Source organism: Dipodomys spectabilis, unplaced genomic scaffold (genome assembly GCF_019054845.1).
Source record: "Dipodomys spectabilis isolate Male_0828 unplaced genomic scaffold, ASM1905484v1 ptg000648l, whole genome shotgun sequence".
In the NCBI taxonomy this organism is placed as follows: Eukaryota; Metazoa; Chordata; class Mammalia; order Rodentia; family Heteromyidae; genus Dipodomys; species Dipodomys spectabilis.
In genome coordinates, this window is record NW_024871325.1 from 201582 (window position 1) to 224398 (window position 22817).

A 22817-nucleotide genomic window follows, 5' to 3' on the forward strand; every position below is an offset into this window, starting at 1 on the left:
GGGTGACGGTTGTGCTTCAATCTTTGGGTGACTGATAGGCAAGTCCCACTGTCCTTTGCGAGGCAAGTCCCACTGTCCTTTGCGGACATCCTCCAAGTGTTCTAAGGACCTACCTCCTGCCGTGCAGTGGCCACACCGCTGTCCCTCCCACGGGCACGGGTGGGGCGGGGTCCTGTCCCCCTGTCCCCGCGCTGCTTTGCTTGGGCGGCCAGCGTGCTATGGGTGCCCATTGGTGTTTCATCCACATTTCCCGAGGTCGTGGTGTGGAACGTCTCAGCTGCTCTCCGGCCACGTGTGTGGCTTCCTGAACCAAGAAAGGTCCATTCGAGTCCTCTCCCCTTTCTGAACCGTGCTGTGTATACAGGTTCTTAGTAGATGGCTCCTGCGCTTCCCGCGTGGGCTCGTTCGCAGCGGGCAGCGTCTCTGGAGGTTCGTTCCTTTGGCCTGAAACGCTGGCAGCTTTCCTTCAGTGGCCTCAGCTGTGCGCGCTGGAGCCCAGGGCCCCGCCCCCTCCACTCCACTCCCCCTGAGGGCCACATCCCATAACACATGGGGGACACACAACGCGTCCCCGCCGCCACCCTGGGCAGAGCAGGGCGGCTTCCAACTCAAGACCCTCCTGCCTGTCTGCAGTGTTAGGACTGTAGAGCCACCCTGCCCGTTTCTTTTTCCAACTTAAAAAAAATTAGTTTCAGCCGTCACTGATTCCCAAGGAGTAACAGGTGGTTGGTGTAAGAGCACGTGGTCCAGCCGGCTGGGCCTCATTAGCACAATGGCCAACACGTGTCCTGCGGGCAGCAGGACAGGAGCGGGGGGGGGGCCGTGGCCGCAGGGAGGGCAAAGCGGAGGCCCCGGGACAGTTCCCAAAGAGTTCGATGAACTCCAGCTCACAAAAACTCTTGGTTTGAGAGCTTGTGGCTGGCCTGGCCTTTTCTAGGCTGTCTTCAACACTGGCTGCCTGCCGGCTCCAGCCACCATGCTGCAGCTTCGCGTCCTCATCCGGCTCCTGGTCCTCCTCCAGCAGCATTTGAGGAACCTGACTGAAGTTCCCGTCTCCTTCCTGTTTCGGCCCAGGCTTGCTAAGCGTTTCCAGCTATGCTTCCTCCCGCTCGCCGGCGCGGCCTGCCCTCTGCTTTAATCCCACCCAGTGCACTTCCCACCTGAGACCCTGTATTAGCTCCCCGAGAATCCAGCGCTTGCCTGTGTGTTGGCACCAGGGTTTGAACTCCAGGCTGTCCCTTGGCTTTTCTCATGGGTGGTGTATTACCACTTAAGGTATGCCCCCACTGCAGTGTTTTGCTGGCTAGCTGGGAGTCTTAAGGATTTGTCTGGGCTGGATTCTCAGATCTCAGCTTCTCGAGTCGCTAGGATCACAGGTGTGAGCCACCGGCACTGGTGGCTGTCTGGTAGTTCCTGTCTTTTTCTGAGCATAAAGAATGAACTTAACTTGTGGGAAGGGATGAGAGGGTAACTGTCTGAGGACTGCACTCATCACGTGGCTTAAGGAATGGTAACCCTCTGTACAACCTTAGGATCAAAATTGTATTTTAAAAAAAGAACAGCAGCCATTTTGCTGCTCTTGTCTGCTTGGAATATTCAGCCACCCGCCACTTCTGGAGTGTTCCTGCTGCTTCCCACAGTAAGGTATACTTCCCCGTTTCTTCGTTTGAACCTGGGGCCTTGGCTTGCTGGGCGGGCACTCTACCGTTGGGACGCACCTCCAGTCCTTCCTTTGTTTTATTTTTTGTATCAATGTCTGGGACGGCCCGGGCTGCAGCCCTTCCATTTCTGCTTCCCACCAGGGCTGTGCTGCAGGCCTGTGCCACTATCCTGGCTTTTCATTGGTTGGTAAGGGGTTTCACACCAGGTCCTGTGGAGGGCTACCTCCCCGTAGCCAGGATGACAGGCGTGCATCACTGTGCCCGGCTGCAGTTTGTTTTTACTGGACACGAGACATTTTCGCTCTTATCTTACCGGGGGTTTTCTGGGGCTGGTTGGGAAGGAGCGGCGCCCTGCTTTGCCTGCAGCCCTGCCTCTCGTGCACGGAGAGCAGAGGACAGGCGGAAGCGCTGAAGGCCTTCCCACGGCAGCGCTCCGCTCCAGCCCTAGCCCTGACTCTTGGGCTGACTGCATGCGCCAGTCAACAGATGGGGCTCGACCGTGCAAATAGGAAGGTTTACTCCCTTCTGTCACCAGAGCTACAAAACACATGGAAAAGCTGCGTGGGCCTCTTCGGCAGGCGCCGGGGCGCCCTCTGGTGGAGCTGCCTTCCCAGCCGCCTCACACATCGAACATGGCACAGCTGGTGCACAGTGTCTCCTCACAGACGTCGCTGGAGCTGCACCCAGGGAAGAGACGAGAACTAGGTTAGGGTCCGCCAGGGCCTCCCCAGGTCTGCTGGAGTCCTCACCCCAGGACGCGGGCTCCTGCTAGGGGCATCTCAGGAGGTAGTCCTGGGCCGGGCCAGGGTCGTGCCCTGCCCTCAGCCCACCTCACTGCCCTGCTGGACAAGCCGATGCCCAGGGGGACGAGGTTGCTCTGGAGAAGAGCCTGGGCTGCCCGCATGCCTGCCGCGGGGCCGGGGAGGGCAGCCTCCCTCCCAGGTGAGCCAGCGCTTGGACCTCACACCTCCAGCCCCAGCCTGCAAGCCAGTCCCGCTGCTGAAGCCATCTTTGGCTCCTGCCTGGCCACAGCCCAGCCCATCCACAGAGAATTCTCCCCAGACGCTGCCCAGGCGCGCCTCTGGAGCTCCCTGCACCACAGTGGGTCAAGGGCCCAGGAGAAGCCGCTGGGACACCAGACACAGCTGGAAATGGAGGCCAGACCCAGGCCAGGTGTCTCACGTGAATTGCGTCAGAGCGGCTGCCAGCGGCGCGGGTGGGTGGCATGGGGCCACCTACGCAGGGGCCCTCAGTCTCACTCCAGTAGAACCTGAGCCATGCCAAGGGAACCTAGATTTTCCGCTGCTGTCCTGGTTCACGGCGCCAGGCTGGTGTAAGCAGCGGAGGGCCGCCTCATTCCTGGCTCGTGCTACCTGCTGGGCTGGGCCCGAGCGGCCAAGCACACCCACCGCGGGGCTGGCGGCCCAGGTGGGGTCTTGGTGTGGTCTATGGTGTCAGGCAGGAGACAGAGGCCGGGTGTGGGGGTGTGAGGTCCTGGCCCCTCCCCGCCCCGAGAAGGTACAGGACCATGGAAATGGTGCCACACTGGTTGCCTGATCCAGCACTCCAGCCTAAACCCGGCAGTGGTGTCACACGCCCGCCACGGGGACGGACACCATTCCAGGGCATTCCTGGCCTCCCCAGGGAAAGGCCGTGTCAAATGACCTGTGTCCTCAGTGTCACAGGGTTCTAGAAGCCGCTGGGCCTGAGCTTGTTTGGGGTGACAGTGCTGGCTCCGCACGGGACTCCGGGTCTTCCTTACGGGGGGTGGGGGCAGGCTCTGCACACACGGGGGATGGGACTGCCCCGCCCGCGCTGGTGCCGAGGCTCTCCGCACTCCCAGCCCACGCAGGTCCCACAGTGGGCACCATGCAGGGGCGCAGCAGCTTTCCTAGGAGGGGGCCGGGGGCTGGGAGCTGGGGGCCGGGGGCCGGCCCGGCGGAAGAGGACCGAGGCACAGAGTGCTCATGGCAGGAGCCGTCCTTCGTGGCAGTGGGATCTGTAGCGTGTGTGTGTGTGTGTGCGCCTGCGCGCGGGACCCTCAGGGAGCAAAGGAGCACGCTGGCCACTGTCAGACCCCGTCCCGTCAGCGCGTCCGCCCCAGCGGGACAGGGCGGCGGGATCCACTCACTCTGTGAGGCCGCACAGGGCGCAGGCCACGGCGCCACACCCCCAGCAGGCGCGAGTGCACTGGCTGCACACGGCCCGCGCGCACTGGCTGCACACGGCCTTCCCGTCCACGGCTCTCACACACGAGGCACAGGCGGTGGGCGCTGTTCCGGACAAGTCTGCAAGGAGACACAGGCCATCAGCCCGGAGACGGTGACAAGAGCCCAGGGGCTGGGAGACCACCCCTCCCCCGCCCCACCCCGCGTACCCCGGAATGCTTTTAACTACCAGCCAAGCTCAGCACCAGAGATCCAGCAACACGGGCCCTGGTGGCACCAGACTGGACTCCAGGTCAGCGCTGCTGCTGGTGTCCAGAGCCACCAGCTCTCCTCTGACCACGCAGCATTCAAACCGCATGTCCTCGTCACACGCCGTGTCCAAACCGCGTGTGCCCGTCACATGCCGTGTCCAAACCACGTGTCGTCACTCGCCTTGTTCAAACTGTGTCCTCGTCACACGCCGTGTTCAAACCCCATGTCCTCATCACACAGTGTTCAAACCGCGTGTCCTGTCACACGCCATGTCCAAACCGCGTGTCCTGTCACACGCCGTGTCCAAACCACGTGTCGTCACTCGCCTTGTTCAAACCGTGTCCTCGTCACACGCCGTGTTCAAACCCCAGTCCTCATCACAGTGTTCAAACCGCGTGTCCCTGTCACACGCCGTGTCCAAACTGCGTGTCGTCACTCGCCTTGTTGAAACCATGTCCTCATCACACGCCGTGTTCAAACCACGTGTCCTCGTCAGTTTTCAAACCCCGTGTCCTTGTCACATGCCACGTTCAAACCCCGTGTCCTCGTCACGCAGTGTTCAAACTGAGTGTCCCTGTCACATGCAGTGTTCAAACTGTGTCCCTGTCAGTGTTCCAAATGTGTCCCCGTTACAGTGTTCAAACTGCGTGTTCCTGTTACACAGTATTCAAACCATGTCCCTGTTACACAAAACTGCATGGCCTTTTCACACACAATGTTCAACCTGCGTCCCTGTCACGAACAATGTTCTAACTGCGTCCCTGCCAGTGTTCAAAATGCGCGTCCCTGTCATGCAGTATTCAAACTGTGTCCGTCAGTGTTCAAACTGCGCATCTGTCACATACAATGATCACACTGCGCTCCCTGTTACAATGTTCACACTGCGCGTCCCTGTCACAATGTTCACACTGCGCGTCCCTGTCAGTGTTCACACTACACATCCCTGTCACATGCAGTGTTCACACTGCACATCCCTGCGTGTCACTGTCAGTGTTCACACCGCATCCCCGTCAGTGTTCACACTGTGCGTCTCTGTCACATGCAGTGTTCACACTGCGCATTCCTGTCACGGTGTTCACACTGCACGTCTCTGTCATGTGCAGTGTTCACACTGCGCATTCCTGTCACGGTGTTCACACTGCACGTCTCTGTCATGTGCAGTGTTCACACTGCACATCCCTGTCATGGTGTTCATACTGCACGTCTCTGTCATGTGCAGTGTTCACACTGCACATTCCTGTCACGGTGTTCACACTGCGCGTCTCTGTCACGTGCAGTGTTCACACTGTGCATTCCTGTCACGGTGTTCACACTGCGCGTCTCTGTCACGTGCAGTGTTCACACTGCGCATTCCTGTCATGGTGTTCACACTGCACGTCTGTCATGTGCAGTGTTCACACTGCGCGTCTCTGTCACATGCAGTGTTCACACTGCGCATTCCTGTCATGGTGTTCACACTGCGCATCACTGTCACGTACAGTGTTCACACTGCGCGTCTCTGTTGTGCAGGGTTGTGCTGCGCAGCCTGCATGGCACTGCCTCACTGACTAACCAGGAGGTTCCTAGGCTCCTTCAGGGCCAGACGCAGGGGTGCGGCAGGGGGCTACTTTTGACCAGCCAACAGGCAACAGTCTTTGAACCTCTCCACACCGGTAATGGCATGAGAGCTGGCGGGCCTCCAGCAGAGCCTCTGCTCCCTCAGGCGGAAGCCTGTCTTGCTCCCTACCACCCCCCTCAGCCCCACAGCCAGGCAGGGCTACAGCCGCCACTCACCGGCGCCGGAGGCCTGGGCGCAGCGCCTCATCAGCCTGCCGTCAGGCCCAATCAGCATCTGTCCTCTTGTAGGCCGAGGGGGCCCCGTGGGGCCGGGCTGGGGCGACTCTGGCAGGTGGACGATGGCACAGCCCTCGCCCCATGTCTGGCCCCTGCAGGCCTGGGCCCCGCGGAAAAGGAGCTGCTTGGTCTTCTCTGGGGAGAGAGGCCATTGGTGAGTTTATGCTGCAGCCATCACAGGCACAGTGCTGCTCCTGCCACATGGAGCCTCCTCTGCCTCTATCCTGTGTGCTCTTGGGGACCCTTCTCCCCCAGCTTGGCGGCCGCCTCCTCCAGGAGGCTCTGGGCCTGCAGCCCCACCGTGTGGGACACGGGCTCCTTCCATCAGCCTTCGTTTTCAGCACCACGGCTGGTCTCATCTCACTGATCCCTTCCCCTCCTGCAAGCTGGCAGAGGAAGCCCTGCCCCCCCACGATGCCATTACCTCTCAAGTGTGGGGTACCAAGGACCTAGAAGCAGCCAGAGGCTCAGGGCTACACCTTTGGCCTCAGACCAGTGGATGTGCACTCGGCTCACCCAAGAGGCCAGAGCAGGTTCATGGAAGAAGCCTGTGACCCTCAGACACACAGAGCCTCAGAGAACCTGAGGAGGGAGCCTGTGACCTCAGACACGATCCACCCAAGAGAGCCTGAGAGGGAGGTCCCATGATCTCATACATGATTATTCAAGAGCACGCATGCGCGTGCGCACACGAACACACACACACACTTCTGCAGCTGGAGCATCAAGGGCAGTAGCTTCCAGTCAGCCTACAAGGAGAGGCTTAGGGACCTGCTCAGATGCTGGGGGGCTCCACGTTAGTGGCTTTCCCTAGTGGGAGCCACAGGGAGAATGGCATGTTGAGGCTGATCTTGTCCTGGAGGACACCTGGCTGGCTCAGGGGGTGTGTGTGTGTACTAACGAGGGAATCTCGGAGCCCTGCACCCCTTCCCTGCAAGTGTTCTAGAACAAGGATGCTCGAGAGGATAGAGCTGGACGAATTCTTTCTTCTCCTCCTTCCTCCTAACTTCCATCTTGGCGGCACTGGGGTTTGAACCAGGGCCTGGGCTTCCTAGGCCCTTTACTGTTTGAGCCATACTCCCATCCTTTTCATTTTCAAACAGGGTCTTGATTTTTGCCCAGGCCAACCAGCACCTCAATTCTTCTGTTGGCGGTTTTCCGGGAGCTGGGAAGTCAGGCCTGGGCCAGCACACTGTCGGGAGGGGGCTCACTCAGCGTTCTGGCTGAGGCTGGCCTCAAACCAATATCCCCGGATCCGCGGGGTGGTCCCACGGCGCGGCTCTGCACCTCCCGGGGCGGCCGTCCCGAGGGAGGCTCGAGGCCACCGCCACGCCCGACCGCGGGCGGCCCCGCTGCCCTCCCTAGCTTCGGCCAGCCTGCAGGACCCGGCCCTGCCCGGCCGGGGCGGCGCACGCGCGGAGCACGGCCTCGGTCCCGGCCGGGGCCGGGGGTCGGGTCCCGGCCGGGGTCAGGCTTCGGCTCGGCCCGGAGGGAGTCCCCGCCCAGCGGCCGCCCGCACTCACCGAAGACCTCGCGCGAGAAGCGCTCGGCGCACACGCCGCGGCTCAGTTCCTTCTGGCCCACGCGGACCTTGAGCTGCAGCGGGGCGGCGTCCGTGAACGGGCAGCCCCGCTTGGGCATGGCCGCGGGGCCGCGGGGCCGCGGGACGCAGACGGCCGCGCGCCTCTGTGGGCGTGACGTCACAGTCGCGCGCCAACCACAGGGAGAGGGCGGGGCGAGGCGGGGGAGGAGCGCGGCGCGGGATTGGCTGGGTGGAGGTAGGAGGCGGGCAAAATTCCAGGCTCGGCACGAGATAGGCCTGGGTCCAAGTTGGGGGTGGGACTCTACGGCGCGGGAAATGCCCAGGGATGGTCCGGGGTCGGGAAACACCGCGAAGGGGCGGGGCTTGTGCCTGGTGCCTGATAGGCTGAAGGCCAGGTTGGCGGCGGGGCTCGTACGGTGCGCGGCTCGGGATAGGTCGGGGCTAGGGAGGGGGCGGGGCTCCCGGGCAGCGGGGTCTAGACTCGCCGTGTGTTCGGCCCCTTGGTGACGTTCCTCGGCTGGTTTCTTCCTGGTTCTCAAATCGGGGTACGCTGGAAGCGGTGCAGCGCCCTGCCTCTCCTGCCTCTCCTGCGGCCGGGGTTCCTCGGGCCCGGGCCGCGGGTGCCCACGGAGCCGGCCGTGCTCCCCGCTAACCCAGGCCCCCCGCAGCCCGCCTGCCCCGAGCCAGGCCTCGCGGGGCCGCCTCGGGCTTTGCGGGGAGGATACGAACCGGGTGTGAATTCAGGCCTTTGGCTTGCTAAGCAGGCGCTCTACTGTCTGGGCTACGTTCTCTGGTTATGAGACCCACAGGCCAGAGCCTTCCCCGCAGCCAGGCCGCCCACGCTGCCCTGGGCCGGGCCCACATGCGGGGAGGGGCCCAGGCCCGGGGGAAGGGGCTTGCAAGTCAAGCAAGCTGCCTCCAGCTGCCGCGCCGGAACGGGGCTGGGAGAGGGCGCGTGGCTGGGCCGCCCCGGGGACCGAATGGCAGAGCCTGCCACCAGTATGAGCCCCACGCGCACAGTGGTGGTCGAGGCAACTTGAGGTTATGAGAATTCACGACCGTGATCAGGTCACTAGTTTATCCAAATGACAGCGCCCTCCCCTGTGTAGTCTCCTCTGGTGGAGGGCACCCCTTCCTCAACTCACCCTCCAGGCATCGCCCACTGGAAAATGGGTAAGCTCCCTGTCCCTCTTCTGTGTCATGGAGGAAAATGAGCCCAGGAAGACAAGCGCAATGGGGACCCTGACCAGGAGGAGCACAGTGCCACCCCCCCTTCCCATCGTCCAGGCCTCAAGACCCATCTCAGCACCATTTGGAAAAATTTGGCCGTGTGTGTGGTATGGAGTCACTGGAGTTTCTGCCCGTTTGCTGGCATTGACTTCTCCAGGGTGTGGGCCAGTCAGGCCTTTTCCTAAATGTTCCCAACGCTGTCCTAGTCTGCACAGACCACCATTGGTGCCGCCGCAAGCCTTCAGCCAGTAAGGAAGTGGTTGATTTAATTAAAGGAACTGCAGAGGCGCTCTGGGTAAGTGGCCCAGCTGGCATGGAAGGGCCTGCCATGGGCGGAGGGGGGGGATAGGGGATGGCATTACTCCCCTCCAGGACACCTGGCAGGTCCAACCTGGGCTGCAGCTCTAGTGTGCAGTGCACTCAGGTGGTTGGTTAAGATTGGGAGAGGGGAGCAGCATCTGATCCTTGTGCATGCAGTGCGTGTGTGCTTGCGTCGATGGGGGGAGGGGCATCGTTGGACAGGTTTGGGTGACTGTGGAGCCACACTCTAGCCCTGCTTTTTTAGTGATTGTTTTTAGGACAGGACTTCCCTCCTGGGTAATTGCGCCTGAGCTGCGATCCACCTGTCCCTGAAATTGCAGGCCTGTGTCATTGCATCCACTGTCTTCCGTGGAGGTGGAGACTCAAATACTTTCCTTCCTGAGCTGACTTGGCACCATGATCCTCTCTCTTAGCCTCCCATGGAGTTGAGAATGACAGGCGTGTGCCCACCTCAGAAACTTTTCCGCCCTGGCTGACGAACTGGGAGGCCTCTGAACTCCCATTCTTACCCTCCAGCGTAGTTACTGCTTCAGGTATGAGCCACAGCACTCAGCTTTTAATCTGGTTCTGCTTCCCACTCCCGAGTAGTGGGATGGCAGGCCTGTGCCACCACACCCAGCCAGGTGATTAGTTTTTAAAAACTTTTCTTACACTTGGTCTGTCCTACCTCAGCTTGCTCTGCTTTGTTTTCTGAGCAAACATGGCTTAGCTTAGTGATACCAAAATACAGGGATCCATCTTGACCTATCTGCAGCCATCATGGCACTAACCCCACACCACCCACCAGCGATCCTGGTGCTACCCTAGCCTGCAGGAAAGTTTCTGAGAGAGCCAGTTGGACTGGTGCTGGTAGACGTCTACCACCCTAACCACTGACAAGCTGGCCACACAGATTTATGGGACGATCTCCAGCAGGAAGCTCAAAGGCCAGAGTGCCAGCCTTGCACGAAAAAGCCACGTGAGAGTATGAGGCTGAGTTCAAAACCCAGTGTCTACACACATGCATACACACACAGAGCCAAGTGAGGATGATGTGCTGGCCTGTACACACATGTGCATATGCACACATGTGTGCACACGTGCACACACACAGGATGGTCAGCTGAAGACAGTGTTGGCCTACATACACGCACGTACACGCACACACACAGGACAGCTAGCTGAGGCCATGTGTTGGCCATGGGTACACAGATTTTCTTGGGTGACACTGGCCAGGTGTATTACAGCTGTCTGCGGCCCACCGGGCCCAGCTTAGTGGGTAACCCCTCCTGTGCCTGGGGATGTGTGATACTGTTGCTGCCGCTGGTGACGGGCTGGACAGCTTGGGCCATCCTGTCACCCCGTCTGTCCACCTCCTCTGTCCAGTGGCAATGGGCTGGACAGCTTGGACCATCCTGTCATCCTGTCTGTCCACCTCTGTCCAGCGGCAATGGGCTGGACAGCTTGGGCCATCCTGTCACCCCGTCTGTCCACCTCCTCTGTCCAGCGGCAATGGGCTGGACAGCTTGGGCCATCCTGTCATCCCATCTGTCCACCTCCTCTGTCCAGCGGCAGCCCTCACCCTGAGCAGTGGCTGTTTCTTTGCGGGCAGGCCTTTCCCCTGGGCAGCATCACCAAGACTGGTCGTGGGAGTGGTCACCGCTTAGCATAAAAGCCACAAGACAAAATCAAGACAAACAGACCATGACCATTCTCACTCAGTGGCTTCTGGGTATGTTTATTACAACATGGCCCCAACTGGACATACTTGACACGCCCATCGGTTATCACTGGTCACATATCATGTGACTGTTATCACTGGACACGTGTGTCACGTGATCCATATGTTATCACAGGCCACGTGCCACATGATTGTCCGTTATCACTGGGCATGTGCGTGCATCACGGGACCATCTATGGTCGCAGGCCACGTGCCATGTGACCGTCTGTTGTCACAGGAGATACGCCACTTGCGTGTCGACTCTTTCAAGCACTTAGGCTCATTTTAGATAGCACAAATGTTTTTAAAAATGTAGACAGTGCTGGCTTTCAGATGTTTAAGATCATAGAATTCAGTGGGTTCAGCTGAAGGCGTACATAGAAAAATAAAAGTTCAGAAAATAGTTTTCCTATGTTTTGCTTATGGTGCTGGTGTGTGGGCAGGGAACACACAGCTGCTGCTGGCTGGGGAGGAGTCTGCCGTCCGTCTGTCTGACCGGTCTCAGCTCTGTTGGGTCTAAAACAGCTGGATCATGGACTCTCGGGACTTGCCGACACCAACCCATTTGACTAGAAGCACAACAGAGCGGGTCACAGCACACGACTACCCAGTGTGGCGTCTCCACGCGACCCACTGGGCAAAGGGGCACTGCTCTCCGAGTGCAAACTCTCTAATTTTCTAGTGATAAAGACCACTCAAGTAGGGGTTTGCCCACCGACAATGGGAAGCAGTGACACCCCCCCCCCCCCCTGGGTCTTGGATGAGCTGGCAACCATGGGTCTGAGTGACCTCTGACCCACACTCACAGCTGTGAGTCCCGCCTGCCGTCCACACGTTGGGCAGCTAGTGCTTCTATCTGGTCCCGGGGCCCTGCCTGGTTGCAGCTTCTCAGGCTGGAGGCACCTGTGCCTCGCTTCAGCCTTTCACCGGATATATTCACTGGTCTCCACACCTGGACCTCTGGCAGGGCCTAGGCCCCCTGGGCACCCACCTGCCACACCCACATGGTTCTCCACAAACCGCACGTAGCTCTGGGCCTGGGGAGGCAGATCCTCCCACTTCCTGGCGCTCGTGGTGTCAGCTTTCCAGCCGGGCAGCGTTTCATACTCCACCTCCACCTTCTGCAGTATCTCCTGGTTAGCTGGGGACACATGGGGTCAGTGGGGACCCCAGACCACCCTGCCAGGCCAGAGCGTGGTGCCCGAATGCAGGTGAGAAGCCAGGAAGGACGGGGCCCTGCAGCGCAGCGGAAGTGCCTCCAGGCTCTGCGTGAGCACTGAGCCCGGATGCGTTCTCAAGGATCCACACCCCGAGTCCCGGACCCCTGGCTCACAGTGGATGCTAACACCCCCTTACTGATGGAAAGTGCTGGAATGAGTGCCACGGGGATGAGGGCCCTGGTCACCTAGGACAGCCACAGCTGTGGGGCACTTCTGGGCCTGCTCAGACCTAGGCAGGGGCCCAGCCGGGGCACCCGCCCGGCGGCTGCTGGGAGAGGAGTGACCAGATGCATTCATCACAAGGCAGGTGGGCGTCCCAGTGTCCCGAGAGAGTGCAGGCTAGGGGCCCAGAGGCCTGTCCCTGCTACTTCACCACTGGAGGGCACTGGAGAGTGCCCACAGCTGCCTGGGGACCCGCCTGGTCTCCCCAAGGACCCACAAGAGGCCAGCTGGAAGGAACGAGGTCTTTGGGGGTAAGCAGCCCCCTCTGAGTCCCCTTCTCCTGACACCAGAGAAACACGGCCCCTTCACATACCTGGGAAGTAGGGGATCCTCTTCCCGTTGAGCTTGTATGAGATGCCAACCTTGATCTCACCCAGGACATCCAGGATGTCCAGCTTGGTCAGTGCTAGCCTGCCCCCAACCAAGAGAAGAGACCGTGACTATGCTGCCATCGCTTCCCTGGCCCCTCATTTACAGTGAACGGGGAAAGATCGGGTGGCACCAGAAAGACAGCCAGCGGTCTGAGCAAGGATGTCTTTGGGCCTGCGCCACATTTAGTCATCTAATCCCCGCCCGTCAGTTCCCACACTAGAGGCGTCTCTCCAGCAGCCTCGCTTTCCCGCTTGCTGCCTGGAGCCCCTGTCTGTGGCGCCTGCTGTATCTGCTCTGTAGCACGGCCCCGGTGGGATCTCTGCCTCCTCAGGCCTGCCCACTTACCGGCCTGCCAGCCCACGACTACAGAAGGCACCCAACAGCATGGCCTTCCCTGCTCCTTCCTTGGTACACCCTGTACTAAGGGAACCCAAGTTCTTTTCTCCCTTTTTTTGTGTGTGTGTCCATCACGGGGCTTGAACTCTGGGCCTGGGCGCTGTCCCTCAGCAATTCAGCTCAAGGCGAGCGCTCTATCACTTGGACCACAGCGCCACCTCTGGTTTTCTGGTGGTTTATTGGAAATAAGAGTCTCATGGACTTTCCTGCCAGGGCTGGCTTTGAACCACGATCCTCAGATCTCAGCCTCCTGAGTAGCTAGGATGACAGGTGTGAGCCACCAGGGCCCGGTCCCTTTTCTCTTTTCCACCCTCTATGACAGGCTTCATCAGCCTAAGGTGGTGTGCTGAGAGGTGCCAGGCAGTGCTGTCCTGTCAGGAAGCCCCCTCGGATGCCATGCCATCATTGCCTTTTCCGTTCCCTGCATGGGGCCCTGGGACCACTCAGACACAGCGCTATCAACATCCCCTTCCTGTCACCTGCACAGAGCCCTGGGACACGACACACCATGCCACCAGTGCCCCCATAACACTGCATAAACCCTTGGGACCTCTCTGCTCCCTGCCCCCGCCCCCCACCCCGGCCCCTGCCTCAGGAAATCACTCCAACATTCTGCTGATGGCAAGGAATGTTCGATCCTTGGAGCTCATGGGAGGAGGGCTGTGGTGATGTGAATCCAAACAGCTTCCTCTGCTGTCTTGTCTGTAGGACTTTGCCTTACGGGGATGATCTCTTGTGCCCTTCCTCTTTGGGGTTCTTCCCTAGAAGCCCCAAATGAGCTCCTGGTGACCAAGGGGAGCTGTGGGGCAGTGGCCCTCTCCTCTGGGCTAGAGGTGCCAGAGTCTGCTTGCCCCTCGGGGGTTCCCAGCGGGGTTTCAGGACACCACCTGCAGGATAAAACTTGAGAGACCAGGCCCTTCCCCACCTGATGCCACCCCAGACCCTTGGTGTCAGGAGTAAATGGCCATCTGCTGTCCACCTGCCAGCTTATCTGCTCCTTAGTTCTGCCATCCCTTTGGATCTGCCAAACCTTTGGAAGGATGTCCTCAGGCCTCAAGACAAGGCCAGGGGCTGCACTTGGAACATGGTGGGGAATGAATGATAGGGTCCCTGCAACCCTCGGTGTGTGGGGGGGGTCGGGGAGGCCCCTCCAGGAGTACCTGCCAGACCGCGCCGGTCCTCACGTGACCCCTGCCGGCCCACGCGGTCCTCACGTGACCCCCCCACCAACCCCGCACCAGTCCTCACGTGGCCTCAGAAGTTCATGACTGCTGAGGACAAAGGTGTGACCTTTGTTCTGGGCTGCTGTCCACCTGTGTGTCCTGTACGCAGGACGCCTTTTGCCCTATCTTCACCGGGACCCCTGGGCCTGACTCCATGCCAGTAACGCAGGGCCAGCTCTCCATCCACCAGGGTCCCACACAGATGCTGTGTGGCCCTTAGACCCTGGGTTGAGCTCTGCAGACCTTGTGGGTGTCCAGGTCCAGGTCCCCATAGGGAGCTATGGGGATGGACAGGCTGCCCGGGGTGGGGTGTCCAGAGGGCTGCTTACGCAGTGAATCCATTGACCATATGGGCGTATCTCAGGATCATCAGGTCCAGCCAGCCGCAGCGCCTCTTCCTGCCTGTGGTCACTCCCCACTCATGGCCACGGTTCTGTAACAGTTCTCCAATTTCCTGGGTGAGAAGAGAGAGGACGTCCAGCCCTGCTGTGCACCTGCCTTCCTCTCTCTCCCCCTTCCTCCTCCTCTTTCTCCCCCCTCTTCCCTTCCGCCCTTTTCTCCTCTCTTCTCTGCCCTCCTCCTCAGCCCCTTCTCTTCCTCCTCCCCTTCCCTCACTCCCTATTCTCCCCACTTTCCTCCTCTGCACAAGAACCCTCAACACCCCTCTACCCCATAGAACAACCTCCACGTTCCCAGCCTGGTGCACCCATGCAGTTCTGGGCTGGCAGCCCTTCTGAACACTCTAGAAGGCTGGCTTTGCTTTATGGGCAGAGCGCGGGCCGCTTCCCTCCCTGCTCCCTCCTGCTCAGTGTGGGTAGGTAAGGTGGGGCCGGGCTGTCCCATTCCCGGGGCCACTCTGGATGTGGCCACGCCCCTGGAGGAGAGGTGTGAACCTCCCCTCTGGCTTCCAGAGCTCCACCCTAACAAGGCTGAGGAAGAAAGGCCATGGCCTGAAGGAATTCTAGGGGTGCAGAGCTCCCCACTGGAAGCCAGTGCTCTGCTGCTAGCTCTGATTCTGGGAACAGCAGCTCAGGCCCCTGAGGCCCTCCAGAACAGCCGCAGCCCAACCCCAGTAACTTTTCTTTCTGGATGTTCTGAGGGTCTCCACGCGTCGATGGGCCTCAGATAGTTAGGTATACACGAGCACACCCCCCATGCGCACACCACTCCCCACCATGCCTCATCGGTGCTGATGTGGTGAAGCAGGCTGGACTTCCAGGCCCCTTCCTGACACCGGCGCCCTGGCCGCACCGGAGGTGGGGCATCACGCCGGGTGAGGAGTGGGGTCCACAGCATCCCGCGGCCCTGCCACCTGCAGCCCGAGGCCCCGACTCACATTGATCTGCTCGGTGGGGAAGGCCCCGATGCCCACGCGGGTGGTGTAGGCTTTCACCACGCCGTACACATCGCCGATGTTCTGGGGGGGAATGCCTAGGCCCGTGCACACGCCGCCCACCGTGCAGTTGGAGGAGGTCACGAAGGGGTAGGTCCCTGCGAGACGGAGGTCGGCGTCACCTCATCCTCCCGCCCCGGGCCCAGTGGGTGGCTGGACACGGCGGGCGGGGGCAGCAGAGCCAGGGTATGGGCAACTGTGCCTGGCAGGGCCTGCGAGGGCACCGGTGCCGGGCCCTTGGCGCTCACAGGTGTTGGGAGTGAGGACAGAAGGCTGCTCTGTGAAGGCTGAGGCAAGCGAAGCCTGCGGGCAGCCATGGGGAGACACGAGGAGCCCAGCCCCCCATTCTTCCCCCACCCCGTTCCCGTCCCTATCCGTCCCCGTCCCCATCTGGTCCCCACCGCCACCCAGTCCCTGTCCCCACTCGGTCCCCATCTCCCCCCCCCGTCCCCCTCCCCACCCGGTCCCCATCCCTACCCGGTCCCCCCTCCCCACCCGTCCCCCTCCCCACCCGGTCCCCCCTCCCCCCGTCCCCCTCCCCACCCGGTCCCCCTCCCTACCCGGTCCCCGTCCCTACTCGGTCCCCATCCCTACCCGGTCCCCCCTCCCCACCCGGTCCCCCCTCCCCACTCGGTCCCCATCTCCCCCCCCCGTCCCCCTCCCCACCCGGTCCCCGTCCCTACCCGGTCCCCCCTCCCCACCCGGTCCCCGTCCCTACCCGGTCCCCCCTCCCCCCCGTCCCCCTCCCCACCCTGTCCCCGTCCCTACCCGGTCCCCGTCCCTACCCGGTCCCCCTCCCCACCCGTCCCCCTCCCCCCCGTCCCCCTCCCCACCTGGTCCCCCTCCCCACCCGGTCCCCCTCCCCACCCAGTCCCCGTCCCTACCCGGTCCCCCTCCCCACCCGGTCCCCCTCCCCACCCAGTCCCCGTCCCTACCCGGTCCTCCCTCTCCCCCCCCCGTCCCTCTCCCCACCCGGTCCCCGTCCCAGTTCCCCCACCGCACCCTATAAATGGACAGCTCGCTGCTGTGCCTGGCACTGTGGCCTCAAGGTGGTCTGGCCTCATCCCTGGATTGCCAGGCTCTCGGTGGCCAGCCCATCCCCTGGGGCCTGGCCCGGCTGCCCAGCTCTCCGTGGTCAGCCTGGTGGACAGGTCTGCCCAGGCCCATGGGCCATACCGAAGTCGATGTCAAGAAGGGCTGCGTTGGCGCCTTCCACCAGGATCTTCTTGGGGGGCCCATGGAGGGCCTCATACATGAAGTAGACGCCGTCTCGCACCATGGGTCGGATCCGCTCAGCAAAGCCCTGGGAAGACCAGCCAAGGGGAGGCTGCAGGCGGGGGAGGGGGTGTCCCCCACCAAGCCTGCCAGCCCAGGGCACCCGAGGCCGAGGCCCCCACTCTGCCCCCTCCCCCGGCACTGGGTCTCTGTCCACGGCTGACCTTGAGCCTTTTCAGTTGACCTTCAACATCTATCTCCAGGGTGGGGAACATGGACTGGTGCTGGAGGGCCAGGTTCTTGAATCTGCAGGGAGAGCCTTGCTTTGACTGCATGGTGTGGCACGCCATGCCCGCCCAGGGCTCCCAGCCCCCCCATGCCCCGTCCCTCACAGGGCCCGCCTGGGCTCCCAGCCCCCCCCCTCGCGCCCCGTCCCTCCTCACAGGGCCCGCCTGGGCTCCCAGCCCCCCCCCTCGCGCCCCGTCCCTCACAGGGCCCGCCTGGGCTCCCAGCCCCCCCCCCCCCCGTGCCCCGTCCCTCCTCACAGGGCCCGCCTGGGCTCCCAGCCCCCCCCCCTCGCGCCCCGTCCCTCACAGGGCCCGCCTGGGCTCCCAGCCCCCCTCCCCCCGTGCCCCGTCCCTCCTCACAGGGCCCGCCTGGGCTCCCAGCCCCCCCGTGCCCCGTCCCTCCTCACAGGGCCCGCCTGGGCTCCCAGCCCCCCCCCCTGCACCCCGTCCCTCCTCACAGGGCCCGCCTGGGCTCCCAGCCCCCCCCCCTGCACCCCGTCCCTCCTCACAGGGCCCGCCTGGGCTCCCAGCCCCCCTGCGCCCCGTCCCTCCTCACAGGGCCCGCCTGGGCTCCCAGCCCCCCCCCCTGCACCCTGTCCCTCCTCACAGGGCCCGCCTGGGCTCCCAGCCCCCCCCCTGCACCCCGTCCCTCCTCACAGGGCCCGCCTGGGCTCCCAGCCCCCCCCCCCCGCGCCCCGTCCCTCCTCACAGGGCCTGCCTGGGCTCCGAGCCCCCCTGCACCCCGTCCCTCCTCACAGGGCCCGCCTGGGCTCCCAGCCCCCCTGCGCCCCGTCCCTCCTCACAGGGCCCGCCTGGGCTCCCAGCCCCCCCCCCCCCACGCCCCGTCCCTCACAGGGCCCGCCTGGGCTCCCAGCCCCCCCCCCTGCGCCCCGTCCCTCCTCACAGGGCCCGCCTGGGCTCCCAGCCCCCCCCCCTGCGCCCCGTCCCTCCTCACAGGGCCCGCCTGGGCTCCCAGCCCCCCTGCAGTCCCCCTGCGCCCGCCTTCTGGGCTGGGTACCTGGTGGAAAACTCATCGAAATCCGACAGCAGGTCACAGATGCGGAGACCGGTCCGGGCGGCCTTGGAGGAGTACGTGGGTCCGATTCCCTTCTTCGTGGTGCCGATGCTGAAAGGTGCGTGAGCTGGTGAGGAGCAGCCCCGCTGGGCTGGCTCCGGCCTGCATGAGCCCAACGAAGGGCCTGAACGAAGGGCTGGGCAGGTGGAGGATGGCAGGGCTCCAGCCCCTGCCCTCCCCCCGCGTGCCCAGCGGTGGCTTTGTCCACGCTGTCCTGCTGGTTTCTGCCTGGCGCGGCGGGTGTGGCCTGGGGCGCCGTGGCTGCTGCCTCCCACACCCCAAAGCCAAGCCCGGGAGGCTGGAGGCTGCCACTGCCACCGTGTTCGTGCGTGTGTGTGTGTGCGGCCATGGGGGCCTGCAACGCGTGTGTGAACATGCGTGTTTGTGTGTGCAGGTGTGTGAGTGGGAGAGTGCAGTGCAGACTGTGTGTGCTCAGCAGGGGCCCCTCCCCCTCCCCTGCAGGCCCCTCCCCCACACCAGGCCCAGGTCCAGTCCCAGTCCCGGGAGCCATGGGAGAGCCAGGCACTTACTTCTTCCCCTCCTGAGCTTGGCGCTGAACCTCCTGCAGCCCGTCCACTGCCTGGTGGAAGTCAAACACTGTGGCAGGGGACAGAGGCGCACGGTGAGGGCCTGGCCATCAGACGCACGGCCAGAAGCAGGTGCCTGGCCTCCAGAATCCCCGGCTCTGCTCTGCCTCATGCAAGTCACGCAAGTGTAGCACAGCTGCCTGCAAACAAGGCCAGCAGCCTCCAGCCCAGCCCCCCTCCCCGCCCCCCGGCGCCCCCCCTGCTCCCCCCACAGCTCTTGGAAGGCGGCAAGGACTGTGTGGGCAAGGTAGAGCCTGGACTCCCGGGTCCTGGGGCAGAGACCACTGGCCAAGGGGGTCCTTACCCAGGTGGGCCCGGTCAGAGATGATGAGCCGCTTCTCCCAGTCCTTCAGACCTGAGGGTACGCGACACACATGGGCAGGGTTCCAAGGCTGCCCTCCAGCGGAGGTGCCAGGCCGCCAGGTGCCCAGCTCCACGGAGAAGCCCATGGTCCAGAGGCCAGAAGAACCTGGTCCTGGGCAGCCAGCGGTGGGCTGCGCCTCCCCCCTGCCATGCTCCTGGCTAGGCATCCCCTGCCCCCCCCTGCCCTGCCCTCCCCCCACCTGCCCCCCGCCTTGCCCTCCCCCCAGCCTGCCCCCCCGCCTTGCCCTCCCCCCCGCCTGTCCCCCCCGCCCTGCCCTCCCCCCCGCCTGTCCCCCCCGCCCTGCCCTCCCCCCAGCCTGCCCCCCCGCCCTGCCCTCCCCCCCGCCTGTCCCCCCCGCCCTGCCCTCCCCCCCAGCCTGCCCCCCCGCCCTGCCCTCCCCCCAGCCTGCCCCCCCCGCCCTGCCCTCCCCCCAGCCTGCCCCCCCCGCCCTGCCCTCCCCCCACCTGCCCCCCGCCCTGCCCTCCCCCCCGCCTGTCCCCCCCGCCCTGCCCTCCCCCCCAGCCTGCCCCCCCGCCCTGCCCTCCCCCCAGCCTGCCCCTCCGCCCTGCCCTCCCCCCGCCTGCCCCCCCGCCCTGCCCTCCCCCCCCGCCTGCCCCCCCGCCCTGCCCTCCCCCCCGCCTGCCCCCCCGCCCTGCCCTCCCCCCAGCGTGCCCCTCCGCCCTGCCCTCCCCCCCAGCCTGCCCCCCCGCCCTGCCCTCCCCCCCGCCTGTCCCCCCCGCCCTGCCCTCCCCCCGCCTGCCCCCCGCCCTGCCCTCCCCCCAGCCTGCCCCCCCGCCTTGCCCTCCCCCCCGCCTGTCCCCCCCGTCCTGCCCTCCCCCCCGCCTGCCCCCCCGCCCTGCCCTCCCCCCAGCCTGCCCCTCCGCCCTGCCCTCCCCCCGCCTGCCCCCCTGCCCTGCCCTCCCCCCGCCTGCCCCCCTGCCCTGCCCTCCCCCTGCCTGCCCCCCTGCCCTGCCCTCCCCCCCGCCTGCCCCCTGCCCTGCCCTCCCCCCAGCCTGCCCCCCGCCCTGCCCTCCCCCCGCCTGCCCCCCTGCCCTGCCCTCCCCCCCGCCTGCCCCCCCGCCTTGCCCTCCCCCCAGCCTGCCCCCCCCAGCCTCCCTGGAAGCTGCCACTGGCTTCCCTGCTCCCTCACTGGTCATCCGGGCGCAGCAGGCCGCCCGCCCACCGAGCCAGCAGCTCACCTTTCTTCTCATTCTTCTCCGCCTCTTCAAACAAGCCAGGCAGGTGGATGACCACGCCGTTGCCTGCAAAATGGGGGAGGAGGGGGGCGGTCACGGGCAGAGAAGACTCGATGACACTCAACAGAACTCGGACCAGAGGGCAGGGAGTGGCCGAGACGGAGCACTCCTCTGCCTTGTAAAGGAGGTCTGGTCAGGCCACGGCCCAGCGCGGTGAAGCTTGCGGAACTACACTCTGAAACAAGCCAGACTCCACAGCCACGAGCTGACGGTGTCCGCACGGGACGCGGCAGCCTGGCCAAACCACAGAAACACAAAGCACAAAGCGCAAAGCAGAGCAGGGCCCTGTGGGAGCTGGAGGGGCGAGGCTTCCCGCACAGCGGGCCCTGCAGGAGCTGGGGGGGCGGGGTTTGGAAGCCTGCCGTACAGCTACCCCACTCACGTTCGTGCTCCCCAAGAGGGCCACACGCACTTGGGTCCCCCAGAGGCCTGCACGTGGACCCCAGCGCAGCCTGCCTTCCCGGTGAGCTGGGAGACAGGCCTGTGTTTGTCAGCAGTGGCACTACAGGCGATGGAGTCTTACAGGGTGTTGAGAAATGAGCCACTGAGCCACAGCACAGAGCCTGAGGTGCTAACAGAAAGGAGGGCTGCGGAGGCTGCTCACCGAGATCACAAGGCCCTGGATGAGGCTCCCGCAGGCCCTACCACAACCGGCCGGGCAGGCCAGAGGGCCGGACACCAACCTGGCTTTGAAACCAGCCCGTGTCCCATCTGCCTGAGCAATGAGGGCCCTCCGCCTGGCCGGGTGAGCGCGGAGCTGGCCGCCTCAGCCCTGTGCCCAGAGCCACGCCCCCTGCCCACTGCACCCAGACGCAAGACAGGGGGAAGTGCAGTGGCTCGCAGCTGCAACGCAGGCATTCTGGAGGCAGAGGTTTAAAGGATCTAGATTTGAGGCCAGACAGGGAAAAAAGTTAGCAACACTTTTTATTTTCTCAAAATAAATAAACAAAAAAACTGGCAATTAGATGCTCTACGTTGAATGTAATTTTATGTTCTGACACTGGAATAAGGAAAATGAGAGAGAGCACAGACGGTAAGGGGTGGTGGGGAGGGCGGGGGGCGCGGCGGGGGGCGCGGCGGGGGGCGCGGCGGGGGGCGCGGCGGGGGGCGCGGCGGGGGGGCGCGGCGGGGGGGGCGCGGCGGGGGGCGCGGCGGGGGGCGCGGCGGGGGGCGCGGCGGGGGGCGCGGCGGGGGGCGCGGCGGGGGGGGGGGGCGCGGCGGGGGGGCGCGGCGGGGGGCGCGGCGGGGGGCGCGGCGGGGGGGTGCGGGGGTCGGGGCTAGGCAGCGAGACTCCGTGCATGACCCTGGCAATGGCTGTGTGACCCACGGGACGTCAGACCTGGCCGCAGCCTCTGCGCTCTCTGCATTGGGAGCTGTCAGCCCGGCTCAGCAGGGACACAGGTGCCCTGGGCTGCTGAGCACGGCAGGGCCTTACATAAGCTTTCTGTTCCTCCCTTGAAAACTTGTCCTGAACCTGAAACCACTCAAAACAAATCCAGTAGGGCTGGAGGTGTGGCTCAAGTGGTAGAGAACCTGCTTAGCAAGTGTGAGGCCCAGGATTTAAACCTCTAGTACTGCCATACGTAAGTAAATATAATAGTACGTTGAACAACATGGAAACTTGACTTAAATAGTATACCTTGCTTGCCTAGTAGCTCATATCTATGACGAAGATACTCTAGAGGAAGCAATCCAGACTGTGGTTTGAGGCCAGCTGGAGCAGCCAATAAAGCTAGATGTAGTGGCAGGCACCGGGAACCTTGCCAGTCTAGAAGCACGGGCAGGAAGGTCACAGCCCAGGCAAAAACTAGCCAACTTACCTGAATAAAGCCAAGAGGTCAAGTGGGAGAGCATCTGCCTAGCAGACACAAGGTCCTGAGTTCAAATTCCAATACTGTACTCCCTCCAAAGACTCTGTGTGTGTGTGTGTGTGTGTGTGTGCGCGCGCGCGCACGCATGCGTGTACATGGGTACCTGTGCTGGTACTGAGGCTTGAAGTTGGGATCTGGGCACTGTCCCTTAGCTTTTTCACTCGAGGCTGGTGCTCGACCACTCGAGCCACAGCCCCACTTTGGGCGTTCTGGTATTTAATCAGAGGTAAGTGTCTTAAGGGCTTTTTGGTCTGAGCTGGCTGAACTGCTCAGATCTCAGGAGGCCTCCTGAGCGGCTGGATCACAGGCTCGTGCGACCAGAGCCTGGCCTGTTTGGTTATGTGTTACCACGGTTAAAAAAACAACCAAACATGAAAACGGTGCCCAGAGCAGCAGGAAAGCCTGGCCAGACGGCAGGCGGGCCAGGGGGTGTCTGGGCGGTGGGAGAGTTCAGAAGGGGACCGTGGGGACCGCCCTGTGCACCGTGATGCAGAAGTCTCTCCTAGGAACGCTGCTTGTGTGTGGAGCCATGGTGAGAACAGGCGTGGGCGCTGGGAGGCGTGGCCCCGTGGGCTGCCACGCAGGCCCCAGGCTGGGCGGGGGAGGATGGCCTGCCAGAGGCCTGAGCT

The 22817-nt window shown here is 63.5% G+C and overlaps 2 protein-coding genes across 3 annotated transcripts in view; both read right to left on the reverse strand.

Moving 5' to 3' along the window:
• Positions 1-1719: 1719 nt before the first annotated feature.
• Siva1 (SIVA1 apoptosis inducing factor) lies at positions 1720-7603 on the reverse strand. The gene is made up of 4 exons (XM_042671616.1): positions 7438-7603; positions 5855-6049; positions 3793-3949; positions 1720-2338 (listed from the first exon to the last, which is right to left on the reverse strand). Exons 1-4 carry the CDS (start codon positions 7553-7555, stop codon positions 2281-2283), a joined length of 528 nt encoding a protein of 175 aa, XP_042527550.1. The 5' UTR covers positions 7556-7603; the 3' UTR covers positions 1720-2280.
• Positions 2940-22817, reverse strand: part of Adss1 (adenylosuccinate synthase 1) — a 43049-nt gene continuing 23171 nt past the window's right edge. Inside the window, exons 3-13 of one of the 2 annotated variants that reach the window (XM_042671614.1) lie at positions 20261-20323; positions 19002-19052; positions 18641-18707; positions 18054-18161; positions 16973-17054; positions 16710-16836; positions 15477-15631; positions 14470-14594; positions 12463-12560; positions 11699-11848; positions 10699-11276 (exon numbers count right to left, since the gene is read on the reverse strand). In XM_042671614.1, coding sequence (XP_042527548.1) covers positions 11224-11276; positions 11699-11848; positions 12463-12560; positions 14470-14594; positions 15477-15631; positions 16710-16836; positions 16973-17054; positions 18054-18161; positions 18641-18707; positions 19002-19052; positions 20261-20323 — 1079 coding nt within the window. In that variant the 3' untranslated portion in view covers positions 10699-11223. Of the gene's footprint in view, positions 2952-10698; positions 11277-11698; positions 11849-12436; positions 12561-14469; positions 14595-15476; positions 15632-16709; positions 16837-16972; positions 17055-18053; positions 18162-18640; positions 18708-19001; positions 19053-20260; positions 20324-22817 lie in introns of those variants that run through there. The other variant, XM_042671615.1, reaches the window with a different exon arrangement.